Source organism: Cyprinus carpio, chromosome B9, assembly GCF_018340385.1.
Source record: "Cyprinus carpio isolate SPL01 chromosome B9, ASM1834038v1, whole genome shotgun sequence".
Taxonomy (NCBI): domain Eukaryota; kingdom Metazoa; phylum Chordata; class Actinopteri; order Cypriniformes; family Cyprinidae; genus Cyprinus; species Cyprinus carpio.
The window spans coordinates 28,592,255-28,617,840 of record NC_056605.1 but is presented as its reverse complement, the minus strand read 5'-3'; the positions used below and the strand labels follow the sequence as shown (position 1 = coordinate 28,617,840).

Here is a 25,586-nt window from a genome sequence, read left to right as displayed (position 1 = left end):
TTGCAGGTATCATCCTCCTGCGTTCCTGTTGCCAACTATGAACTGGTAAGAACGTCTGTGGTTGTTTTGATGACCCGTTTTTGATCGTTTCCTAGAACCGTCATCACTTGGAATCTGCACTGTTAATCAGATTGATGATAAAGGGATGTTTGTCTGCTTCGGAGGCCAGAACGTATCATCCCACAACCGTTAATATTTATAAGAGGTCTGGGGGCTTTGGTTCAGATCTCTCCCAAGATCTAAATAAGCCAGGGGGAATAACAAAGCATGAGCGATAGCATAGTGAACATTCCTTTTTTGGTTTAAATGGTGTTTTGGTCTCTCTTTCCTCCTCCTCCTCCTCCTCCTATGTACGCTTGCCCGTGCAAGGCAAGCTGGAATCCATCCTTACTCTGCCCGTGTTACTAAAAAGTCTCTTGTTGTACATCGTGTCCTCAAAATGGAATGCATATTTTTAGCTGTTTTTCGAGGGAAAGTTTGGCTTTCATCAGTTGGACATGGTTTGGTTTATTCTCCCTCTCTTTCCCTCCATCACTTCCCAGATAAAGTATTAAATGGTAGAGTGAGTGTTGTGTGGATGTGCATGCAGGTACTGAATAAACACATTTGAAATCAGATGGCCTGTTTAAAGACTAATCAGCTGAACCCTAAAAACTGATGTTCTGAGACAAGTATGGAAACTGACAGGCTGGAGAACAGAAACATTTTCAAGACATGAGACAAATGCTACAGGACTGCAAAAATACAGGTTTATTCACCATGGAATTGTGTTGCATCTGTAAGCATTCACTAAACAGTTTACAGTGAATTTATAACAGCTAAGGGGCGTTGTTAGGCACAGCGTGAAGCTGAGTTCACTGTAAACCACGGCTTCACAGGGCTTATTGCTTTTAGAAAAATATAATTTTATAAATCTGAAATAATATTGCATATAAATATTAGATGAAAAACTTCAAAAAGTCAATGTAATAGAAATACTACAATTGAAAAAAAAAAAAAAAATCTAAGTTAGAAATTTTTTTTGTTAATAGTATTACAAACCCAGTTTCCAAAAAGTTGGGAGACTGTACAAATTGTGAATAAAAACAGAATGCAATGATGTGGAAGTTTCAAATTTCAATAATTTATTCAGAATACAACATAGATGACATATCAATTGTTTAAACTGAGAAAATGTAATGGAAAAATAAGTTGATTTTAAATTTCATGGCATCAGCACATCTCAAAAAAGTTGGGACAAGGCCATGTTTACCACTGTGTGGCATCCCCTCTTCTTTTTATAACAGTCTGCAGACGTCTGGGGACTGAGGAGACAAGTTGCTCAAGTTTAGGAATAGGAATGTTGTCCCATTCTTGTCTATTACAGGCTTCTAGTTGCTCAACTGTCTTAGGTCTTCTTTGTCACATCTTCCTCTTTATGATGCGCCAACTGTTTTCTATGGGTGTTTATGATCCGGCAACAGGCAGGCCATTTCAGTACTCGGATCCTTCTTTTATGCAGCCATGATGTTGTAATTGATGCAGTATGTGGTCTGGCATTGTCATGTTGGAAAATGCAAGGTCTTCCCTGAAAGAGACGACGTCTGGATGGGAACATATGTTGTTCTAGAACTTGGATATACCTTTCAGCACTGATGGTGCCTTTCCAGATGTGTAAGCTGCCCATGCCACACACACTCATGCAACCCCATACCATCAGAGATGCAGGCTTCTGAACTGAGTGCTGATAACAACTTTGGGTTGTCCTTGTCCTCTTTTAGTCCGGATGACATGTGTGTCCCAGTTTTCCAAAAAGAACTTTAAATTTTGATTCGTCTGACCACAGAAACAGTTTTCCACTTTGCCACGGTCCATTTTAAATGATCCTTGGCCCAGAGAAAAAACGCCTGCGCTTCTGGATCATGTTTAGATATGGTTTCTTTTTTGACCTATTGAGTTTTAGCCGGCAACGGCGAATGGTATGGTGGATTGTTTTCACCGACAATGTTTTCTGGAAGTATTCCTGAGCCCATGTTGTGATTTCCATTACAGTAGCATTCAGAACAGAAGATCACGGGCATCCAGTATGGTTTTCCGGCCTTGACCCTTACGCACAGAGATTGTTGCAGATTCTCTGAATCTTTGGATGATATTATGCACTGTAGATGATGATAACTTCAAACTCTTTGCAATTTTTCTTTGAGAAACTCATTTCTGATATTGCTCCACTATTTTTTGCCCGCAGCGTTGGGGGAATTGGTGATCCTCTGCCCATCTTGACTTCTGAGAGACACTGCCTCTCTGAGAGGCTCTTTTTATACCCAATCATGTTGCCAATTGACCTAATAATTTGCAAATTAGTCCTCCAGCTGTTCCTTATATGTACATTTAACTATTCCTGCCTCTTATTGCTACCTGTCCCAACTTTTTTGGAATGTGTAGCTCTCATGGAATCCAAAATGAGCCAATATTTGGCATGACATTTCAAAATGTCTCACTTTCAACATTTGATATGTAATCTATATTCTATTGTGAATGAAATATTAGTTTATGAGATTTGTAAATTATTCCATTCCTTTTTTACTCACAATTTGTACAGTGTCCCAACTTTTTTGGAATCGGGTTTGTATATCGATCATTTAAGATTAATGTTAAAGTGAAGATGACAGTTAAAATTGTGAGAGATATTTTGTCGATGTGATCGTGGTGGTCTGTGGCAGCTGAACTTCTCTAAGTAGAACACATAAACAGGTATTTTAGGGACAACAGTGAAGTAAACTCAGAGCAGTTGTCCAGATAGAAAGTGAAAATGAAGAATCTACTGGCTTGGACCTGCAGGTTGAACAACCCAAACATGAATATTTAGTGATTATGTTTACCTATAATCTGTGGAGAAAATTTTTTGTGATTGTGCCACTGTCCCTCAGCTCTCTCTCTCTCTCTCTCTCTCTCTCTCTCTCTCTCTCTCTCTCTCTCTCTCTCTCTCTCTCTCTTACTCACTCACTCACTCACTCACTCACACACACACACACACACACACACACACACACACACACACACACACACACACACACACACACACATACACCGCCTTCAGCAAGGACAAAGCTGCTGAACTCACTGTTTACAATGACGCAGCTCACTGATGCCAAAAACAACCCTGTTTAATGGCTTTTCAGTGAATTCAGGAGTATTTCTGTGGTCGTCCTGAGTCTTGTAGACCTGCTTTCTCCTCGCTCCATGTTTGGTAAATTCTCCTCTGCTAAATGTGCTGGCTGGCTGGTGGTTAGACCTGTGATCTGAAACACAATAACAAGGATCAAATGCCTGTGTGAATTAACAATTATAGATGAACATTTTCACCGTAGGTGATATAATCTTAAAAACATAACACAGCATGTCAGGTAGTTGTTATTAAAAATTGTTATTAAAGTAATGTTTACTGTATTTATATGAATAAGGCTATTTTTTTTTTTAAATAAGCACATCCTTTTACAGTTTACAAGTCAAATAAAAGAAAAAATTTGAAACTTTTCATCTCTCCTTGACAAAATAAAATATTTACTACCAACTAATTAATAATAATAAATTAATTATATATTATTATTATTATTATTTTATTTTTTTACAAAAGTATAAATTAGTATAAAGTATAAATTGTATGTGACCTGGACATGTTTTTGTGAGATGAACTGATCCTTTCAAGTACAGTGTGTTTTTAACTTTTCGTGCCCTATCCAAGGTGATCTGTTATGCTGTACTTTCTGATATGACACAAGTAGATGGCCAGGCACATACATTAAGGGGGCATTATCTCAGTAATATGCTCTCTACATCGCTGCTTATAAATTGAAGACAGGCTTCAGGCTTTCTCTCTCAGAGCTGTCTGCCGTCCTCTAGAGCCATCTGGTCTGGGTCTGTTTCACCACAATGTGATATTGGCCATAATTGGCCATGAGAGGGTGAAACGCATGCCGGGCCTCGGATGACATTAAGCAGACCAGCATTACTCTGGTCTTTCCAGATCTTTCTGTGTTTACGCTCCATGCCCAGGCCCCTTAAGGCTCTCTGCTTCGCATCCTCTCTCGTTTTCTCAGCGCATACGATGCATTATTTAATATATGAACTGTAGGAGTCTTCTTTGGGGGGGCGGGGGTCCTTTGTGACGTCCTTCCCCTGTTATGAGCGTTAACCCAGGGTCAGAGGTTTGCTTTGGGACGTTTCTGTTGGCAGGTTCTCACAGCTCGGAATTCTTTAGCTGAATACCATCTTCGGAATTCTTTCCGTAGAATTCTCCTGGGATGGAAGGCAGGCACGGACCCTCCATTAGTGTAATGTAAACACAGAGTGGCACTGAAATGCACAACGTCCCATCTGTTTACATTTTTTCCATCCCTGCTGTATTGTGCCTTAAAGTTGCAGGTGTTCATTAGAGGGGTCATATGATGTTGCTAAAAAGAACATTATTTTGTGTATTTGGTGTAATAAAATGTTTATGCGGTTTAAGGTTCAAAAAACACATTTTTTTCCACATACTTTACATTATTGTTGCTCATCTATGCCTCGCCTTCTGAAACGCGTCGTTTTTTTTTTTTTTTTTTACAAAGCTCATCGGTATGAAAAGAGAGGGGTGCTCTGATTGGTCAGCTATCCAGTGCATTGTGATTGGCTGAATACCTCGAGCATGTGTTGGAAATGTTACGCCCCTTACCATACTGTGATGCGTGTCCTGATCAGAACACCGGCGCTACAAGACCAAAACAATAAAACCCATTACAAACGAGCCATTTGTTGCATTCAGTGGGGACATAATTACGGATTATAATGATACTGTGTTTTTCTGTGATACTGTGATCGGACAAACAACAAGCACTACTCTACACCAGTGGTTCTCAATCCCAGTCCTCGCACCCCCCAGCTCTGCATATTTTGCATCTCTCTCTTTGTTAATTCAGATAATCAGCTTGTTAGAAGCGAGCTCCGTGCATGAACTGTGTTTCCATTGACATGGTCCCTACACAGTGTTAATTGCTCCCTACTCCCTGAGCAGGGGAAATCTGTTGAAGTTTACCTCACTTCAGAACATTCATTCACGGATTTGCGCTGCAGATCGTCTTCACACACAGGCAAGTGTGACATCATATACCTCTGTAAATAAATACAATTTAAATCTGAATATTTGGGTTGAACTGTTCTGGAACAGTGTTGTTAATACAACTTAACCACTGATTTCTAGTTGTGTCCTCTTTTGGAAGGCCAAACAAAGTATTTTCGCTTTCACAAAGAAACCGTGTCTCCACAACAAGGCGCTAATGGCAACAGCGAGAATCAAAGGTTAAGCCTTCTTTCTTTGCGTAAATTGGGCTGCGTTATGCAAATCTTCCCACATAGTGACGTACATCGTAATTTTCACTGCATCCTTGGTCTGATACTCTGGAGACCCGGCCAACTTTCCACCCTAGTTGTCGATGATTTTTTATTTATCAAGGGTTGTTGTTGTTTCAGCCATGTCTGGACAGTAACCAAACACATTTAAATCATACTGTAATTGACTCTGAGGTGCTGGAGACAGCAATGAAACAACATGTCCTTTTTAGGTGCTCCGTGTGCTGTGTTTCGACAGAGATCTTCAGTTCTGCAAGCCGAACAGCTGCCCTTCCACAGTTTATGAACCAAAACACAGAGTTATTGAATAATCCCATATGATGAGGGGTTGCAAGTGAATTTGTGCTGTCGATGACCTATTCAAGCCCTTAAGCCCCATAAAAAAAGAGCACTCAACCATTTAAAAGGGGTCATATCAGGCATTTATTATTTTTTTTTTATTTTAATTTTTTTTTTTTTTAATTAATTCAATAATTAATTAAAATATATAAATTGTATATATTTTTTTCAATCTTTTTTATGTATTATAAAATTATATATTATATATTTTAATTATTTCAAAATTATACATAAATGTATATTATATATAATTTTTTATATATTATGTGATTTCTTTTAATGATATATTTCACTAAATTATAATGATAGAATCATTATAAATTATAATGAAATTGTTAATAACAGTAATCTTATATACATAAAATGTTAGCCAAATGGTTGTACACTACAAACATTCAGAAATGTCATTGATCATGTTTAATTTTCCCTTTGACCCTAACCTACAACTGCCTTTAAGGCTTCTTTGTCTTTTTTGCATGCCCATCCTTCAGAAACAGCCTCTTTGTAAAGTTGCATCACATTGCGACAGAATGATGTAACAGTAGGTACTGAAATTGTTGTAATCGTTGGAACTGCAGAGTTGTAGGTGCTACACACAGCCTGAAACAGTACAGATTTGAAGGACTTTACCTTATTTTACTTTTACCGCTAGTTATTGTTACTCCTCTTGAAGGGATAGTTCACACAAGAATTTAAATTTCAGCTTTATTTATTTATCCTAATGTCTTTGTGAACATTCTATGCTTCTGCCAAAAAGAAAGTCAGTCATACAGGTTTAGAATGACATGAGGCTGAGTATATAAAGACAAGGAGTTTTAATTTTTGGGTGAACTCTCCCTTTAAGTTTCTTAATACTCAGTAGGTGTCCTTAATGTGATAGTGTGGCCATGTTCAAATACATTCATCTGTCTGGCTTTAGAAACTTGCATATGTAATGAACAGTTTTTGAACCTTATAGAACGTGTATAGTAGTTCACTGTGTTGTTGATAGGAACATGCACTTCTTATAGCCACCAATAGGGGGCAGCAGGCAATATGGAGTGTGCACAGTGCATTCACCTTGGGCTTCAAACGCCGCCTCTTCTTTGTGGTTTCCTTTTGTTTCTTTAGCCCTGCACTGTTTTTGAGGACAGATCTGATCTACATCGTCGCTGTTCTGTAAGCAGTTGAACTACGATCAGTGACTAAATGTCTAAGAACTCTGAACATAGAACAAGCAATTTTTCCCATCATTAGTCGGACAAGCACATGGTACATTTGACAAAATGCCTTTTTTAACTGTGTGGTTTTAGGAATTTTCATTGGGCTATAAATCTGTGGCCCACAGAAATGCACATGAAAGCTTTTAAAAATGCCTTTTATACCTGTTGCATACGAATTATGGTCAAAGGAGTGATTTAGGACAAATAGCAGCTGATCATATGTATTCCAGAGGGGGAAAAAAGGAACAAACAGAGTTGATCGCAGTGAAACGTTAAACTATAATTTAACCCACATGTAGCCGAAATGAAACAGGAGGACACAGGGAGCCTTGTTCTAAATGCAGAGTAACTGCAGCAAAACAAAGGGCGAGTATTTCGGGATCTCGGAGGAGAGGCTGGAATACCACATAGGGAGGGAAAGAACCAGGCTCACTGAATCAGCGTGGACACACCCTCAACTCCACTGGGCATCTACCAAACTGACGTGATTCCCCATCTCTCTCTGGCCTATGTTTGCTCACTGTGGGTACAACATTTCACAAACACTTTTGCTGCTTTCCCTTTAAAGTCGGAAGTGGGATATCCCTGGCTTCTGACCGTAAAGGTGACATATAACCTGCTGGAAAACAGTAGATGGTTTTTAGGTGGTTTTAGATGGTTTTTAACCATCTTAAATCAGCAACAAACCAGCTACCATCTGGTTGTACCAGGTTGTTTAGGCCAAAATGGTGGTCAAAGGTGGTCAAAAAAAGTTTTTGGATGTCTAATATTAAAAGAAAATTTTAGGCATTTTTTTTTCTTTTATTATTATTTACAATATTATTTGTTATTTTATTTTATTTTATTTTTTATATCATTTTATTTTATATTATTTATATATATATATATATATATATATATATATATATATATATATATATATATATATATTAATTTTAATTAATTAATTTTATATTTTATTTTATTTATAGCTATACTAAAGCTTGGTTCCATCATAAAATGGGACTTTTATCTCAAAAATAAAGTTTTTTTTTTTCTTACTTCAATTGCAAGATATAAAAGCAAAAAGTAAATGCAGAACTGCAAGATATTAACTTGCAGTTCTGAGTAGGGCTGGACGATCTCTGGAAGACAGCGTCTTCTAGAAATGATGTTAACCACATAGAAACTTAACTGTGTTTGTGGGCAGGCAAGTTGGCGAATTAAAACGTGGGTGGACATTATGCAAATATGTTACTTCAGAATAAGATTCAAATTCCTGATGACTCATTTCGGTAATTGCAAGTCGACTCGTTTTTTTTTTTGACAGATAATAACTTGATCTATCGTACACTGTTGGCTTCACAACTTTGCAGATAGTTTATGTTCACATATAGCTACATGACACACTGCACGAAAGATAATGGTCGAAATAGCACTTTAAAAATATGTAATGTTTGTGCAGTTCTTATATGGAACGGTAACGTGTTCCAAAGTTTAGGTGTGGCTATGGCAAAAGCTTGATCACCCCTAGATTTTAATTTTGACATTGGAACAGTTAACAAACTCTGATTGGCAGGCCTAAGAGTTCTTTCCGGATGATATTCACACAACAGGTCGGAGAGGTAAAGGGGAGCGAGGCCATTTTAACATTTTAAAAACAAGCAAAAGCAATTTAAAATCAATTCTAAAATGTACTGGGAGCCAATGTAAAGACATTAACACAGGAGTAATATGTTCGTATTTACGAACACTGATTAAAAGAAGTGCAGCTGCATTTTGGATGATTTGTAATCTAGATTTTGAAGAACTGTTTATTTCCAGATACAGGGAATTACAATTATCAATTATAGAAGAAATAAAAGCATGAATCGCAGTTTCAAAGTGCTTAAAAGAAAGGAAGGTCTTCACTTTAGCCAGCGTTCTTGCCAACGTTCATTTATTTGCCTATCAAATTTAAGTGCACTATCAAACAAAACGCCCATTTTTTTTTTTTTTTTACACCTGATTTAACTGAAGAAGATAAAACACCCAAATTTACATGAGAAAGACAGGCACAGAGGGTCTATACCATTTTTATGTTTCAGGGGCAAATAAAGTTGAGTATCGTCTGCATAGCAGTGATAGTACAAGCCATGCTTTTCAAAAATAGGGGCTAAATGAAGCATATCTAAAGAAAACAATAAAGGGGCCAAAATAGACCCTTGGAGGATCCCACAAGTCAGAGGGACCACCCCAGAAAAATATTGTCCAATATTGACTGAGAAGCTTCTATTTTTAAGATGTGACTGAAACCAACTTAATCCAGTTCCTCCTATGCCCCACAAACTTATCCTAGCCGAGCAGGCAAGACTTAGGATGTTTGACTTAGGATGTTTGCAGGTTGTCAAAAAATAAAAAAATAACAAGTCGTCTAGAGACTAAATTGCAGTGTAAACAATGCTGTGTAATGCTAGCATTAGTTCTGCAGATTTACATATTTCAGAAGATTTACAAAGAATTTATTTTATTTGCTTAAACCTAAAATAGACTGTTTAATACTAACTATGTGCATCTCTCTAAGTGCCACCATCTCTGCATGCGTCAGCATCTAAATTGTGGGTTGTCCGCATTTCCAAATTGAAAGTGCATCTTTTGCTCTCTTCCCAGTTGGAAATTCAGCCGTTCCCAGTTGGACGCAACATAGCATTATTGCAATTTAAAAAGTAAACTCACAATCTCTTATGATGATATAGAATCAGTGTAGCAGATGACACTCTCTTTGGAAATGTTGACCATCCTGTGTAGATCTAGATTTAGGATAGAAATATTAATTATAATGATAATAGTGCATTCATGGTTTCACATAAGTACCGTCTGGGTTTATTTTAGCTTCATGTCATTTTAAAGGAGGCTCTGTTCACTCAATTTGTGCCTTCGTGCTTGGAAACTCCCTGGTCTTTTTCCCTCCTGCAGTATTTACTTAAGTGGGCTATAATTTGTGTTCTGTAAATCGGTTCAGGCGAGTGGCATGATCATATGATGAGCCGTGTCAGTCTGGACCAAATCAAGTCAGTCACACATGAGTTTCTCTTTCTCTTTCTCTTTGATGAATTTGAGCATCCGTCGGTGCACAGATCTCATCCTGTAATCCTGTCAGGCGGCCCTTGTTAGTCCTGCTCACTAAAACACGCCTCACTGTTCTGTGACTGTGGCTCATACTTAGAGCTGGGAATTTCTCAAGACCTCAGACCTTAAGTGTTTGTCACTTTGTCACATAGCATCAGTTAAGAATTGACTTCATTATAATTCATGAGTTGGAATTAAAATTGGCCAAATTGACCGGAAGTTGAATTTATTGAATTAGAAATTCTGTTAACAAATAAATTGAATTGTTCTTCGGATCTGGGGCTGCATTTCCCAAAAGCAACTATGGTGGCAAGTTCCGTCATTACCAATTGAATTCAATGAAACTTACGACCATAGGTAGTTAACAATGCTTTTGGGAAACGTACCCCTGGTCCATTAAATTTATTAAATATAAAGAAGCATGTGAAAATCAAATACACATTTCTATTTCTATAGGTCACATTTTAAACAGATCCACGTTTGTTTATCTATAATGCCTATAAAACCTATTTACATGAATATTTCCAAATAAGAAAATTTGAAGACAGCATTTAAAGTTTGTTTTTAACTGCCTTCTTTTTGCTAGGAAAATAACACACATACTTCTTTTTGCTAGGAGAATAACACACATTTATAATAATAATAATTATTATTATTGTTATTGATATTGTTATTATTATTGCTGTTGTTGTTATTGTTGACAGATTGAGCATTTACTTACTTACTTACTTACTTAATCACTTACCCAAAGTTAAACACTGCTTAGTTTCAGGATGAGTTCAAAATTGAAGAGTGGATTGCAAGAGCTACCCTGACAATTATTGTGAAACAGCAGGATGAAACTGACCTCACCCGACGCACTCTGTACAGGATCATTGTCCACTAAACTCCTGCTCCATAAGATATGAATGCTGGAGATGAAAATGTTCTTGTTAACATTTTAAGAAGCAGTCTAAACCACATAAGCCTGAAGGAAGTCTTGCTGAGCATGTAAGACCAGAGCACTGACTTTACTTTGGCAATAGTAGCCTGATGATTAAGAATCTTTGTCACTGATGTACAAAAATTGCAGCTTTTGTCCAAGATTGTGGTGAGTCAAGATTTGGTGGCTTGCTCAATGCAAAATATTGCTCACCATCGGTACTATGGTGCAATAATCTTAACCCAACATCCTGGGAAACTGTCTCTGCCATCAACACTGTAGTTATACTGTAAACCACAGTCATCATAGTTTTTTTTTTTTTTTTTTTCTCGAGAATGTTGTTTTGTTTTGTCTTGTTTCAGCTATGTTAGCATTTATTTTGTTTTATTATTTAAATTTTTTATCGTTTTATTTGATTTTTGAACTGTCTGTCATGTTAGTTTTTTTTTTAAAAAAAATTCGGTTAACCATGTTTTGCATTTAGGTTTTTGTTAATGATAACACAGCTAAATAAAAGCAGATCTAAAAAGTCAAGTCTGAAAGTCTTTTCATGGTCTTTCGTGAAAAGGACTAATACTGGTGTCTTTGATGCAGTGCAAAATTCACTCGACTGTACCTTCACATGATCGCAGTCTCAGATCTTTTCCTTTTCACGTCCACTTTTGGCCGATTCTGAAAAGCAGTAGAGTCAAGGATCAAAGAAAGATGAAAGTAAACACCAAAAGTCGTAGAAAGCTGTGGAGGAGAACAGTTTACAAAATACTGAGCGCCGATGAAGCGAGATGAGAGAGTGTGTCAGATTTGACAAAATGTGTTAAGGTTTAACATTTGAAGCAGCGGAGAAGAAAAAGTTTCCCAGCGGCACTATTATCATGCGTCTGATCTGCACACGGTTCTCAGCCGACCCAATCTTTACATTCGAATCCCAGCACACTCCCAGACGCGGCTGTAACTAGATGTTGTTGTTGCTGAGGAGAGTTTATCCATGAAATGCTTGAATTGTGTGTTGTTAACTTCTTCTGAAATCTCTGCTTTCCCTCAGATGTGGTTGTAAAAACTGCTGAATGGGACTTCTTGGCAAAAGAGACAGATAACCGAGATAGGTGACCTAGATGATGACCTTTCTGCTCTGTGTTGTTAGGCCAGCGGTTGTACTGTATCTAATTGACTGACGTGTTTGTGTGACTGGCGAGAACCATAATGGGTTTGGTGGTGGTCATGCTAGATGGACATAACGAGGCTCTCAGAAGCATGCAGAAAGATGAGGTTGCCAAGCGTTCTCGCTTGGTGTCGGTGGAGCGGATGCGCTCTAGTTAGCGGTCGAGCCTCAGCTCTGGGAGGCTGTTTTGGGGGCTGCAGTAGTGCAAACTCTACAGCTGGGGTATAATTTCCCTCCAGCTTTATTACTCTTGGAAGACAGACCTTTTTCTTTTTTTTTTCTCAGGAATTGAGACAGACGTGTAGGGTCTCTTGCGGAACACAGATTTGATGATTCACATTACATCATTGACCACTCAGACCTCAAAAGCCTGAGGTTTCGCCTTTCAGCGGAGGCTGTTTTGAATCTCCTTTAGGTTTTAAACAATTCCCAGGATGCTGGTCACATCTTTTTTATGCATTATATCACAAAAAAACAAGTTTTTAAATACACTGCCAGTCCAAAGTTTGGAATGATTGATTTTTAAACTTTTTTTGAAAGAAGACTTACATACTCACCAAGGCAACATTTATTTGACAAAAAACAAACAGAAAAACTAATAAATAAAAACAGTAATATTTTAAAGTAATATCACAACTTAAAATAACTGTTTTCTAATTTAATATATATTCCTTTATTTAAAACTTAAAAAAAAGATTCAGCAGCCATTACTCTAATCTAATCACATTAATTTAATTTTAAATGGATACTTTTAAATGTATGCGTTTATCTTATATATGACGTGTATATGTGTATATTTAAATAAACAAAATTTTTATTAATGTAAAATTATGAATTATTAATTTAAAATGTTTTAATTTATATTTGTATAATATTTTATAATTAAATGAAATGTTATTTTATTTATGTTCTGCTATATATATATATATATATATATATATATATATACCTATATTTTTGTATGTATGTATGTATGTGTATATATATATATATATATATATATATATATATATATATATATATATATATATATATATATATATATATATGTGTGTATATTTCTTTCTTTTCTTTCTTTCTTTTCCTATAAATGTGTGTGTGTGTATCTATATATATGCATAAATACGTTAATATATATATATGTAAATATATATATAGTTCAACGGTAGTTCGAAAAACAACAGAGTTGCCTGATACTGGAAAAGTAAAGCGGGACATAGCGATCTCAATGCTGTCTTGCCATGTCTTGCCTTCTCCTCATGGTGATTTCTTGTGTTCTTGTGCCATCTCAGACTTACATGGGTATTCTGAGCAGGGCTTGAAAACGAAAACATTTTTTTTTAAATCTGTTTACTCAGAGCTGAATCGATATTTTAACGTTTCTGTTCCTGTGTTCCTCTGATATTATTACCTTTCCGAAATCGGTTCGGGTGGAAGAAATACCAGTTAATAACGTTATTTTTTTTTAAACAATTTTGCGCTTAGTCACAGCTAGATTTTGGCCAAATGTAGGCTACTAAAAAAAAAAAAAATCTATATCGCATTTTATTAGCCCTATTATTTTCTGAAATAATGAAGGCTAAAATGCCTGTAGGCAGTTATTAGTTTCTCCCCAAAACAAATCCTCTAAAGTTTAGGCTATAAAAACGTCAATCCAGAAACAAAATAATTTAAGGTGAAGCTGATGCCTACCTCTCTCATTCGTCACAAATCCAGATGTTTCCATATTCCAGATGTATCTGGATGCTAAAATATTATTTATTATATAGTGTTTGTACTTTCATCAACATAGAACATCATCCTTTACATCGGCTTTATCAGCACAGTGCGGCGCGGTCATGCTGAACGCAACAAATTTTGTACAACGGAGCAGTGTAACTTTTTTGTTTCTTTTACTGTATTTTATTTTGATAATGTACAGGCTTCAATATAGCAAAATGATGTTGTGCGCGTAAGGCGTCGACGCGATGGTCATACCAATGCTGGTTGGTTATACAGAAGCAAGACATTATTCAAATCTGTCAAGCTTTTGCAAAATAATTAAAACTGTAAAGCATTTGCAAAATAAAGAAAACTACTCTCTGCTGTTTCGTTTTCCTTTTTGAAATCTTTGGAATGTGTCACAATGAACCGTAATTTAGCACATTTTTTCTTTAGTTTCATTAATCTGTCAATATGATTTAAGTGAAATATATTTAATGTATATGCCTATATTCCTTATTATGTAAGCCTATAGTTTTTCGGCTTTCTCCATTCACAGAAGCGCTGCAGGTGTGTGTGATCTGTTGAATTCATCTTACACTATCCTCAGATAAACTCTAAGGGCTGTGCATTTCCATTGCGACTATATGAACCTATGATGAGTTCACAGCTGAGCGGACATTTCACTCGGTGGCTTCAGCGTCACATTTGCATAGGCCGTACTAATGGAATTCATGATTGGTTGACAGCAATTTCAAATATTAAATGGAACGATAAAATACCGTTATTAACCAGTTAATGGCCATTTCAAATTTTCGATTCTGTTCGGAACTATAAAATTCGATTTCGTTTCTGTTTCTGGTTCTGTTCCTGTCAGAATTTTGTTCGTTTCCGGTTTTCGTTTTCGTTCCTTGAACCGTTTCAGAGCCCTGATTCTGAGGCTAGCCAGACTTAAGCTGGCCAGTGACATCATGGATTCCTGGGGGCCAGAGGCCTCATAAATAAATGCCTTTCTCTGGCTCTGAATTGACGGGGGAATAAACTGTGCTGTGGATCTTGTGCTAAACTTCTGTATATGGTGCTTCTCGGCCACCAGGCAAATTCACAGTAACGCTGGAGCTATGCGCTCGTGTCTAAATATTTACTTAGGCTGTTTAGTGATGCACCTACACACTGGAGCCAGCCCATGTCTTCTCTTTCACTCTTTAATGCTGGCTGATCAGTGTATGACAGCATTTCCTAACCAATAGTGTACACTTTGCATTTACATTTATGTGTTTGGCAGATGATTGTATCCATATATCAGTTCATGCATTTCCAGGGAATTGAACCCATGACATTGGCATTGGTAGCAACATGCTGTTTACTTTTGATTGTTCATTAAGTTATGATTAGTTTATTTGCATTAATATAACATTATATGATTAGTATTATTGTGATTTCAATGCACTTTTTGCTCTTTAGATTATTTTAAGACTGTGTCATAACATTACTGTGAATTTTCACTGCATTTAAATGAGTTACAAATCTAGAAAACAAACTTTCAGGTGTCCTGCTGACATATAATGTGTTAGGAAAGCAGACTGCCTGAAGCCTTTTCAGTCATTTATGCTTGTCAGTGTATTAATTGCTTGCTTTCTTGTCTGTTTCTTTCACCTCAGGCCCCCAGCAATGACCTTCCACTGAAACTTATAGAGACAACAGTGAGTATTTTAAACCGTCTTATACAACTCTATTGACATGTGCATGCATGCTTTCTTAACATTGGTATGACCAGTGGCACATTTTAAATACATGCATTGTATGCATATGTGTGTGTGTGTGTGTGTGTGTGTGTGTGTATGTAATATTATAAAAATAAACAAACAAACAAACAAATAATATATATATATATATATATATATATATATATATATATATATATATATATATATATATATATATATATATATATATATATATATATATATATATATTTTGAAAATATGTATGTGTATTTACATGTCTATACTTATATTCATATAATTTATATTCTAAAGAAATATATTTAATATATAAAAATAGCATATTATTCTGAAATATATGCATGCATGTGTGTGGATTTATATATAAATAATAAATATACACAGCACAGACATATATTATGCAAACAAAAACTTTTATTTTGGATGCGATTAATTGCGATTAATCATTTGAAAGCACTAATACGTATGTACAGAAAAATAACATTTTAACACTTATAATAGTTTTACTATAATTAGTTTTTTTATTATTTTATTTATTTTTTTTGTAATATTTTTCTAAATATTTTTAGAATTATGTGTGTGTGTGTGTGTGTGTGTGTGTATATAGTATTTATTTATATAGATATTTATAGATAGAATTTTGAGAAATTAAATTGCTAACTTTTCCTTTTCAGTCACCAAAAGCGAACATTGACAAGCTTATTGGGTCAGTGTGAACATGACGGTTATGTTTCCAACGTTCTAAGTACAACAGTCAAATGCAGAATGTTTGAAGTGCTGGCGTTTGTTGGGACAGTGTGAACACAGTGTAAAGTCATTACTGACATTGCTGCAGAAATAACGGCTTTAAGATATAAATATTTAGGTCTTTAGTGAACACTGTTGCTATGCAGCTTCTGTAGTCTAAACTTCACCAGTCTAAACCTCACAGAGTGCTGAAGCTCAAATTATTGGTTGAATTAGATAAACACAGCCTCACTGGGGCTAGAATGACCGCCCAGTGAATGTGCTTTAAAGGGACAGTATGGTTAAAAAGTTGTTCCTCAAGTTTACTCGCCCTCAAGTTGTTCCAAACCTGTATGAGTTTCTTCTTCTGCTGAACATAAAAGAAGATATTTTGAAGAATGTTGATCATCAAACAGCTGACAGTAGCCATTGACTTACATAGTTTGGAAAAAAAATACTGTGGACTACCGGCAACTGTTTGGTTACCTGCATTCTTCCAAATATCTTCTTTTGTGTTCAACAGAAGAAAGGTTTTCAAAAACATGAGAGTGAATAATCAATGACAGAATATTCATTTTTGGGTATGTCACTGTCACTTTAAATGATTAGCAGAGGAAGAGATGTCGTAGCTCAAGCATGTGTGTTCAGTTGTGCCGTCGCCCCTCCATTCCTCACCCCCCTCATGCCTGGGTGAAGAACACTCACACCAGACGCAGCTGTGGATGACTAACTGCCTTGATCCAAATAAAATTCAGACTTTCGTTTGGAGCCGTCCATATGAGCATGAGTATGTTCAGAGATTTAGGGACAGAGAAACAGACTCTTATAATCCCCCTGAAACATTATTAGATCTTTTTATTGATACAATATTGAGCTGGAGCATAGCTGAAGGACGTGCTGTAAAAACAAAGCCCTGCATGTACCCAGGGGTGTATGAACCATCGTATGAACTTGGTGATTTACCATTTACTGAGTCATCTTAAAGTTAAGTGCTTTACTGGTAAGTCTGTGTCACTTAGAGTAGAGTTACTGCTTACCTTGTTTGTTCATTTGACAACCAGTTGGTAGAGTGTTAAGTAATTTTTTTCTTAAAATCCTTGTAGCAAAAGTGACTGGTTACAGATTTTTTTTTTTCTCACCTCAGCCAAGCCAGGGTTATAATTGTTAACTAAAACAAGTACAAATGAATAAATCTGTTTTATTTTTGAATTTTATTTCAGCTAAGTGCCTATATATATATATATATATATATATATAATGTATATATATATGTAAAATAAAAATGACAAAGCACAAAAAACAGCTTGAAACAGAAAATATAAAAGTGAAATCTAATTAAAAAAAAAAAAAAAACTATATAAAACACCAGTGATACAAAAATTACACTGGGCCAAGCAACAAAAACACACTTAATAATTATTATATTGCTGATTGTTAGTTATCAGTTTTCAATATCATTATTTTTCTTTGTAATATTTATCATTTCTAATTAATTATTAATTTATTTAATAATTAATGATAAATATTACAAATAAAACTATTGATATTATATGGAATTTATTATGAATTATTATTTATAATTATAAATATTTATTAACATTAAATATATAAAATGTACATTATTTAAAGTTGAAATGGTTGCTTTATTTTAAATAGCTTCTATGGTGTGTTAACAAAACAGGTATGGTATATTATTTCACTCATTGGTAACTGAATGTAACAGTTAGTTTACATTTCTTTTATTAAATGAAGGACGTAAGGGGTTTGGGATGCGTTAAACTGTGAATGACTGCTGTTTGAATTCTGTGGTAATCGGTGAATTTTCTACATGCATATGTTCTGTGTGGGACTGGCTGTGACTTGGTGATTTTCTACTATATATGTGAGTAGGAACTTTGTGTAATGTCCTCTTTAAATTTAGTTTGCCACGGTCAAAATCCATCATCCATGCAGCTTATTCAGAGTAGTGATTCACTTACAGATCAGCGTAAAATATTTGCCAGATACTCCTGGATCTTACTTAGCTTGAGAAAGGAAGTATCAGTTTACAAACCAGGATTCTTTGGACAGACATTAATTTAAATTGTAGATTCAAGTAGTCAATCTTTGACTACTGCATTACATTTTGCTATTTTGAATGGCATGTGCATAGTATTTTAAGATGATTACACATCAAGTAAAGTTTGTAAAGGAAATTTCGCTGGACATTGTTTTTCATACAATTGCACTTCACCTACCTGTCTTTGAAATGCAAAGACGTGTGTTGAGTATAAACCCCTAATCCTCTCCAATCACTGCTGATTGTTGTTGCCGTTTCGGACTGGAAGTCATTTTGGGTGGTTAACATGCCATGTACAAATTGGTCTCCATCTCTAATCAATTGGATAGAAATGTGCCACCCAGAAACCTTTTAGTTGCTGAATTGAAATCACAGCCAGTTTCTCACTCATGAGATTGAACAAAGCAACCTTAAACATAACACGATTGTGTTCTAAGTCCCGTATGCATTTTTCTATAGGCTCCTGATGCCAAACCGTTGGATATTGCTGTGAATTAAAATATATTGTTAGCCATTCATCATGCTATATTATTCTTTTTATTTTAGATTTCTTTAAATAATGTGAAATATAGCTCTCTACATGTTTAGAGCAATGTGTGTTTGCAGCTGTCTCGGGCCGTATTACTCATTCTTGAGGCATCATGGGAGATGTGCACAATCTTCACCTCTAGGGTCTCTCTTAGTTGTGGTTCTACGGACGTCTTTGATTCACAATAACAAACCCTTTGAATCTGAATATCAGTTTGTTATATGACTTCCTGTGGTGTGTTTTTCGTTTTAGTTCAGAACTTATTTTTCAAACAGAGTTTGATAACATGTTTGTCTTTTTCTCTCATTACTCATTTAGACCATAATTCTCCTTCTGAAGCAGTGACTGTGATAGAGATATTTTGAAAATGTCTTTGGTTTGAGTATAACCATTGGACTTCTTATTCCTTCTGGCTCTGATTTAGATGAGTCATATTATGAGGATTCACATTTTTCCTCATCTTTTGAGATAAAGAGTTCATTGTACTGTGAAAACATACTGTAACTCTGAGAACTAAGAACTTTCTTCCTAGTACAAGAAGAGCATTTATTGAAGAAAAATGTGCAAAAATTGTTTCTGAACTTCTACGACATTATGACGTCAAAACAATTATCATATTAGCATACAACTGCCCACATTTACACGTCAACAACGCCTATTCAGGTTTCACAATTTGGTGAATTTATATATATATGTGTGTGTGTGTGTGTGTGTGTATATACTGTATATATATATATATATATATATATATATACTGTATGTGTGTGAATTTAAATATGCATAATAAATATAAACAATATACAAATATTATGTAAACAAAAATTGTTTTTTTGGATGTGATTAATCGCGATTAATCGTTTGACAGCACTAATATATACTATATATATATATATATATATATATATATATGTATATGTGTGTGTATGTATGTAGATATGTGTGTGTGTGTGTGTGTGTGTGTGTTTGTGTGTGTGTGTGTGTGTGTTTGTGCATTTTGTCAACTATGAAGCGTGCACTAGCATGTAAGTGACTTTGAAGCTAATCGAAATGGGATTTAACAGTGTGTACAGCATATTTCAGTGCAGATGTGTTTTGTGAATGTGTCACAAAATGATGCAGGCTTTTGGAAAGACTCTTGTTGATGGAAAAGGCAGTTAAATCTGTATTAGACATGACAGAAAATGTGGAACCAATGTGTGAGTGCAGAAAATCGTTGAATCTCATGGACCCTTTTCACATTTCTGGGGTTTCTAATAAGTGGAAGTCATCATAGTTGGGCTAAACTTTTATAGTTTTCAATGGAAACTAGAACAAATATACATTTTTGTATTTCCATTTGCTTCAGTAGAAATAGTAGAAATAGTATTTCTATATGACTTTCCAAAAGAAGACAAAAATATCAAGAGATTGATTATAACGTTCAGACTAGAGAAAGCTGTGCAGTTCCTCCTTCAGCCGTTGCGTTAGAATCACTCACACAGTAATTTAATATCTAGGTAGTGTAACACAACGTGTAATATTTTGATTGTACATCACATTTTTTTTAAATGAAAATATAAAATACTACAAGAAAATACTATTCAGTTTTCTGTTGGTTAAACAAAACATTTTAAAAAATAAATCTAAAAAAGTGCCTGCAGGGAGCTCCATGATCACGTGAAACGAATTGCATGCTGTCGCGTGAAAAGACGTGCATTCTTAATGGCCACATCTGTATGATGTGTTTTATACAGTATTTCAGACAAAATTTTATGTAATTTAATGGTACTTGTCATTTTCCTACTTGTCACTTGTCATTTCTATGTAATTATTTGTGAAATGTATTAGCAATTTCTGAGTGAAAACTGTTTCAAAGTAAATCATACACCTGTTTTTTTTTTTCAGTGTAGGGAAATATTATCTTTATAGCATTCAAAGACTAATTAAACTGCAAAAGACCATTATGTAGTTATTTAAAATAACAACAACACTTTGTTAGATTTGCAGTTGTTAATAGCTGTGGAAACACCATCACATTCTGTAAAAGGGGTTCATTTCACATGCAAAGTGAAGGTTTACATAGAAATCTCTTTTAGACATGGCAGCAAAAGTACATAGCTTGCTTCAAGGTCAGTGAGAGGATGGAAAACACTCATGAAAAACTAAATCATGGCTATTTTTAGCATCCTAAGTGGACCTGAGGGATAAAAACTATGCATAACTTGATTTGACCACTTTAAATGAAAAAGAAAACCATACGTTTGTATTCCAGTGTAAAGGGAGGTGATAGGCCATGGTTTACTGGAGGTGACACAACTGTGAATAGCTGAAGCCGTGAGGTCGGGATGATCATCTCCTCCAGTCAGCTGCTAAGTGTATGATCCAAGGGGGAGCAAAGGCTAGACCGAAGATCCAAACAAACGCGGGTGGCAGCAGCACACACACACGTACAGCATGGGAAAGAGGGAAGGGAGAGGTGCCGAGGAAAAGGGAGGGGCTGGAGAAGGAGGCGGGAGGGAACAAAACAAGGGAAAGAGTAACTCTGCGAGTGGGAGAAGGAAGAAAGCTGCGGTCCGCTTGAGTTTGACGCCAGGCATGCGGCATCTTCGGTACAGCACAGAACCAAAATAGAGGCGGGAACGTGGGGCGCGCTTCAGGAAAAGGGGACTGCGAGGGGAAGCGTTAATTCCCAGCCATGAATCCCAGTGGCTCTCTACGGAGACGTTTGTCCTCCCTTCGCGATGCTTGGAGGTGGAGTACGGGTTACCTGTTCAAGGTAGGCCTTCGGGTTTCCGGCAAACTTTTAATCCTTTCCGGATTGTAGGTCTTGTAGGCAACTTTTTCCCTTAAAGCTCTCCTTTGCTTTTTTCCATGCGCTCTCTGATTGTTCATTTGTCGGGCTTGCTCGAAAGCAGCGTTTCCAGCTGGTTTTGATCAAGCCTGGCTGAGAACCCCTCAAACCCACCACCCACCCTTTTTTGGCTGTCCTTCTGGGGGTCGCAATTATCGGCTGATTAAGGGAATGTTTTTGGAGCCGGGCACCGTGTGGCGAGAGATGGAAGGTGGACCCTGCGAAAGGATAGAGGGGGTTTGCAATGCCTGGGTGTTTTACTCGAGTGCCTCGCAATGGCTTTCTCGGGCTATAAGTGAGCAACTTTGGCAGTCTCTCTTAGTATGGCTTATTTGTATTTCCTTGTGTTTTATGATCGTTCATAATGGCCTGGCCCAGTAATCTAAACACACAAAAGTGTGTTACCCTACAAAATGTGTTAATGGTCTTTTACAGTCTGTTCATTGAAAGCTTGATTAGGCTCTAAATACTATACGTGCAAACAATATTGTAATAGATTTCAGTGGATTCTTGGAAAGGAGAATTATTTAGGAAATGAACGCTGTGGGAACATTTTACTTTAATGAATGCTGTTTAAAGGAACAGTTCAACCAACAGTTAAAATTCTGTAACTCACCCACATGTTGTTTCAAACCTGTATGACTTACTTTCTTCTGTGGTAACAATATATTTTATATTGGCGTTTTTGTGTGTACAATGGGAGTCAGTATTGTTTTGGACCCCACTGACTTTCATTGTGTGGACAAAAACACTGATACGTTCTTAAAAATATCATACAGGTTTGAAATGACATGATGATGAGTAAATTATGACAGAATTTCATTTTAGGGGGACTGTTTCTTTAAGTGCTTAGATAATTCATGAAATAAAATATTTAGGGTTCCCATGGTTAGTGTTGTAGTTTCCAGATCTGGAAAAGTCCTGGCAATTAGGTGATGTGTGTACGATTTTTAACGTGTTTTGTTTTGGTTTTTGGATCTTGACCAGTCCCATGCAGCAACATTGACCAATTGCAAGAGTTTGGGGTGGGACTATCTGTTTGATAACCAATGGCAAATTGGTTTGGGAAAACTGTTTGAAAACAGTAATTGTGCTATGCCCTTTGCATTTTTTGTTCTCAACCAAATTAAATTCCAAATGTGTTTTGTTAAGACAGTATATTCTTGGTAAGTTCTTTAGTAAATTCATTTTTATGTACTGCTTTTAAAATATTATGCTAGGCAATACTCATTAAGCAATTTCTCAGTTCCCAACATATTCCCCGGATTCCAACCTCAGTGTGTTGTTTTCTTATTGGCGACCTTTGAACTTGAAAATTTCCCATCATTTCATTTCCTTTAAATTGTTCTATACTATTCTAAGACTGCTACATATGGGCAACCACATGCAAAGTCCATACAGTTTCTAGAAAAGGCCCCAGCACTGTGTGTAATTATACGTTGGATTCTGGGTTTTCTTAGTAAGCATTGTTCCTTTATAGTCATGTCAGTTATGCACTAGTATGTTATTTAGATGGTGAGCATAAACCATGCATCTTTCAAGGCTTATCCTTCTTTTGTGAGACTCAGAGTGAGACCATTAACACTTTGACTTGTCTTGGCCTCTAAATGTAATTTTACAGGTGAAAAGTGTATTTTTGTTCCACTACCCACACCAAACCAAGTATAGTGAATAGATGACACACCTTTCAGTGTCTCCTGTTTGAAATCCATTTTATTTCATCCCTCACTTTTCAAGCTGTCATTGCGTTTACAGTATAAACGATAAGAGAACATATTCAGTGTTAGATACAGACCTACACGCTTACATCAGCTCTCTTCAAAATGTACCAATTGCAAGAGTTTGGGGTGGGACTATGAATGCTGGAAATGAAAACCCTTTTGACTGGGTTTCATTTGAATGTTTTAACACAGTTTTACATACAGATAAACACAAACTAAAAGTAACTGCCCAAACAAATGGCCTTTTCATTGGTGTAATCAGCAGAACAGCCCAAGCTCTGGAAATGAACAGTAAACCTCCCCTGAAGATAACTGGTTTACGGTCATTTTTAAACAGGAAATGGGCTAAAAGCATCTGGAAACTGTCGTATTCGTGAGATCATTATTAGTGATAGACTACTTTATCAGCCAGGCTGAATAATTGGACACGATTTGGTCATTTTTAGATTATCTGCATAGGCTAAACAGAGAGTTTGCTGTATGTTGTGTCAGTTCAAAACTATATTTTTATATATTTTATATATTATCTTCCATTGATAGAATGTTCGGCGTTTAGAACTGCGTGCAGTTCCGATCTGGGCTTGCATCTATATTTAGACACATATAGACATTTACTGTGCATAAACGTTGTGTCTGTTGCACTGTGTTGATTTTCATACAGATGTGGCCATTAAGAATGCACATCTTTTCATGCAACAGCATGCAGTTCGTTACACATGATCTTGGACCTCCCTGCAGGCACTTTTTCATTTTATTTTTATTTATTTTTAACATTGTTGTCCTTAACCAACAGAAAACAATGGGAAATCGGCTCTGATGGCCTAAAACTTTACCTCTGTTTTTCTCTGACTGTTTCCTTCAAGAAGCATAAATCTAGTTCATACACTGGCTTTACTCAACTACATTTTCATGATCCTAACTAGAATTTTCTTTTCTTTAGGGCTCAACCAAATCCTCCAAGAGCATGGAGTCTCGACACAGACCATCTAGGTAAGAGATGTCTTTGTCTTCGTCAGAAATCAGTTCAGTCAATATCTCATGTGCTGCTGTATTCTGCTATAGTAAACATCTCAAGGGGATCTTCATAGCATTCCTAAATCCAGTGCCGGTTGACATTTGACTCTGCTCAGATCAGTCTCACATTCTTTATTGCAGTTTATAAGTACGATGAATAAACACTCTTTAAAGCATCTACACAATCTCCAGAGATAAGTTACAATTTCCTAATAGGGCTTCTCTCCCACATACAGTATAGTAGATAAATAACAGGACGTTTATCTTGAGTGATCTTTTGCTATAGATACAGGCAGTAAAGGAGGCACCGAAAAATAAATACTCGTTACCATAACTTTTAAACCCGTAACCAAAAACTTTTTTTTTTTTTTTAAAGTGCAAAAAATAATAATAATAATATTTTTTTGGATTGTTTATCTTTCTAAAAATCATTTATATCTCAGTATTTATGGAAAGTAAACTAAAACGAAGTTTATACAGTATATTACATAAAACTGTGGTAATGGCTATTTTTGGATTCTTCTACACAAGTCAGATGTACTTCATTTCACTTGATTATGCTATTATTCTTTTTATTTGGAACTTGATGGATGCAAACCAAAAGATAAGAATAATCACAACAAATGAAAGATTAATCTTGCGTTATGTAACACTGGAGTTGATCTCTGATCCATTCCGATGGTCTTATGTCTCTCAGCTGTTGGGTGTGTTTATGCCAGGCTGTGAGAAGACACTTTGTGAAATTCACCACTACAAATAGCTCCCATTTCAGTTACCAGGGGGAATTTTTGCTTTTTATTTACATGGGCTGCTATTTTATTTGTCTCTTGTTTTGGGAAACTCTCCTTTGGGACCCTTTGTTTTTCCTGCCAAAAAGTGCATTCCTGTTTTCATTGGTAGATGGTGTTTGTGCAGTAGATACTGTACTGTGGTTCAGTTCTGGAGAATGAAAATTGCACCCACTGATAGCGCTGTTTTATTTGCATGTGCTATCTGTGTTGTTTTAGCCACCATTCAACTCAGGACTTATGCAAATCAGATAACAGTGCACACATGCCAACATAATCTATGAAAAGCATTTGAGAGCCACAAACCTGAAATCATCTACTCCTTTGCCATAATTTGATCATCACTTAATGAATAACTACTTCCGATTTTAGTATAAAAGTAATAGATTTAGACTTAGAA

At 36.0% G+C, this 25,586-nt stretch overlaps 1 protein-coding gene across 13 annotated transcripts in view; it reads left to right on the top strand.

The window, feature by feature from the left end:
- LOC109094865 (tensin-1-like) overlaps window positions 1-25,586 on the top strand; it is a 228,682-nt gene that overhangs the window by 142,748 nt on the left and 60,348 nt on the right. For 12 of the 13 annotated variants that reach the window (XM_042731811.1, XM_042731806.1, XM_042731812.1 and 9 more), the window contains 3 exons: window positions 7-45; window positions 15,436-15,477; window positions 24,325-24,374. In XM_042731811.1, coding sequence (XP_042587745.1) covers window positions 7-45; window positions 15,436-15,477; window positions 24,325-24,374 — 131 coding nt within the window. Of the gene's footprint in view, window positions 1-6; window positions 46-15,435; window positions 15,478-21,358; window positions 21,589-24,324; window positions 24,375-25,586 lie in introns of those variants that run through there. The other variant, XM_042731816.1, reaches the window with a different exon arrangement.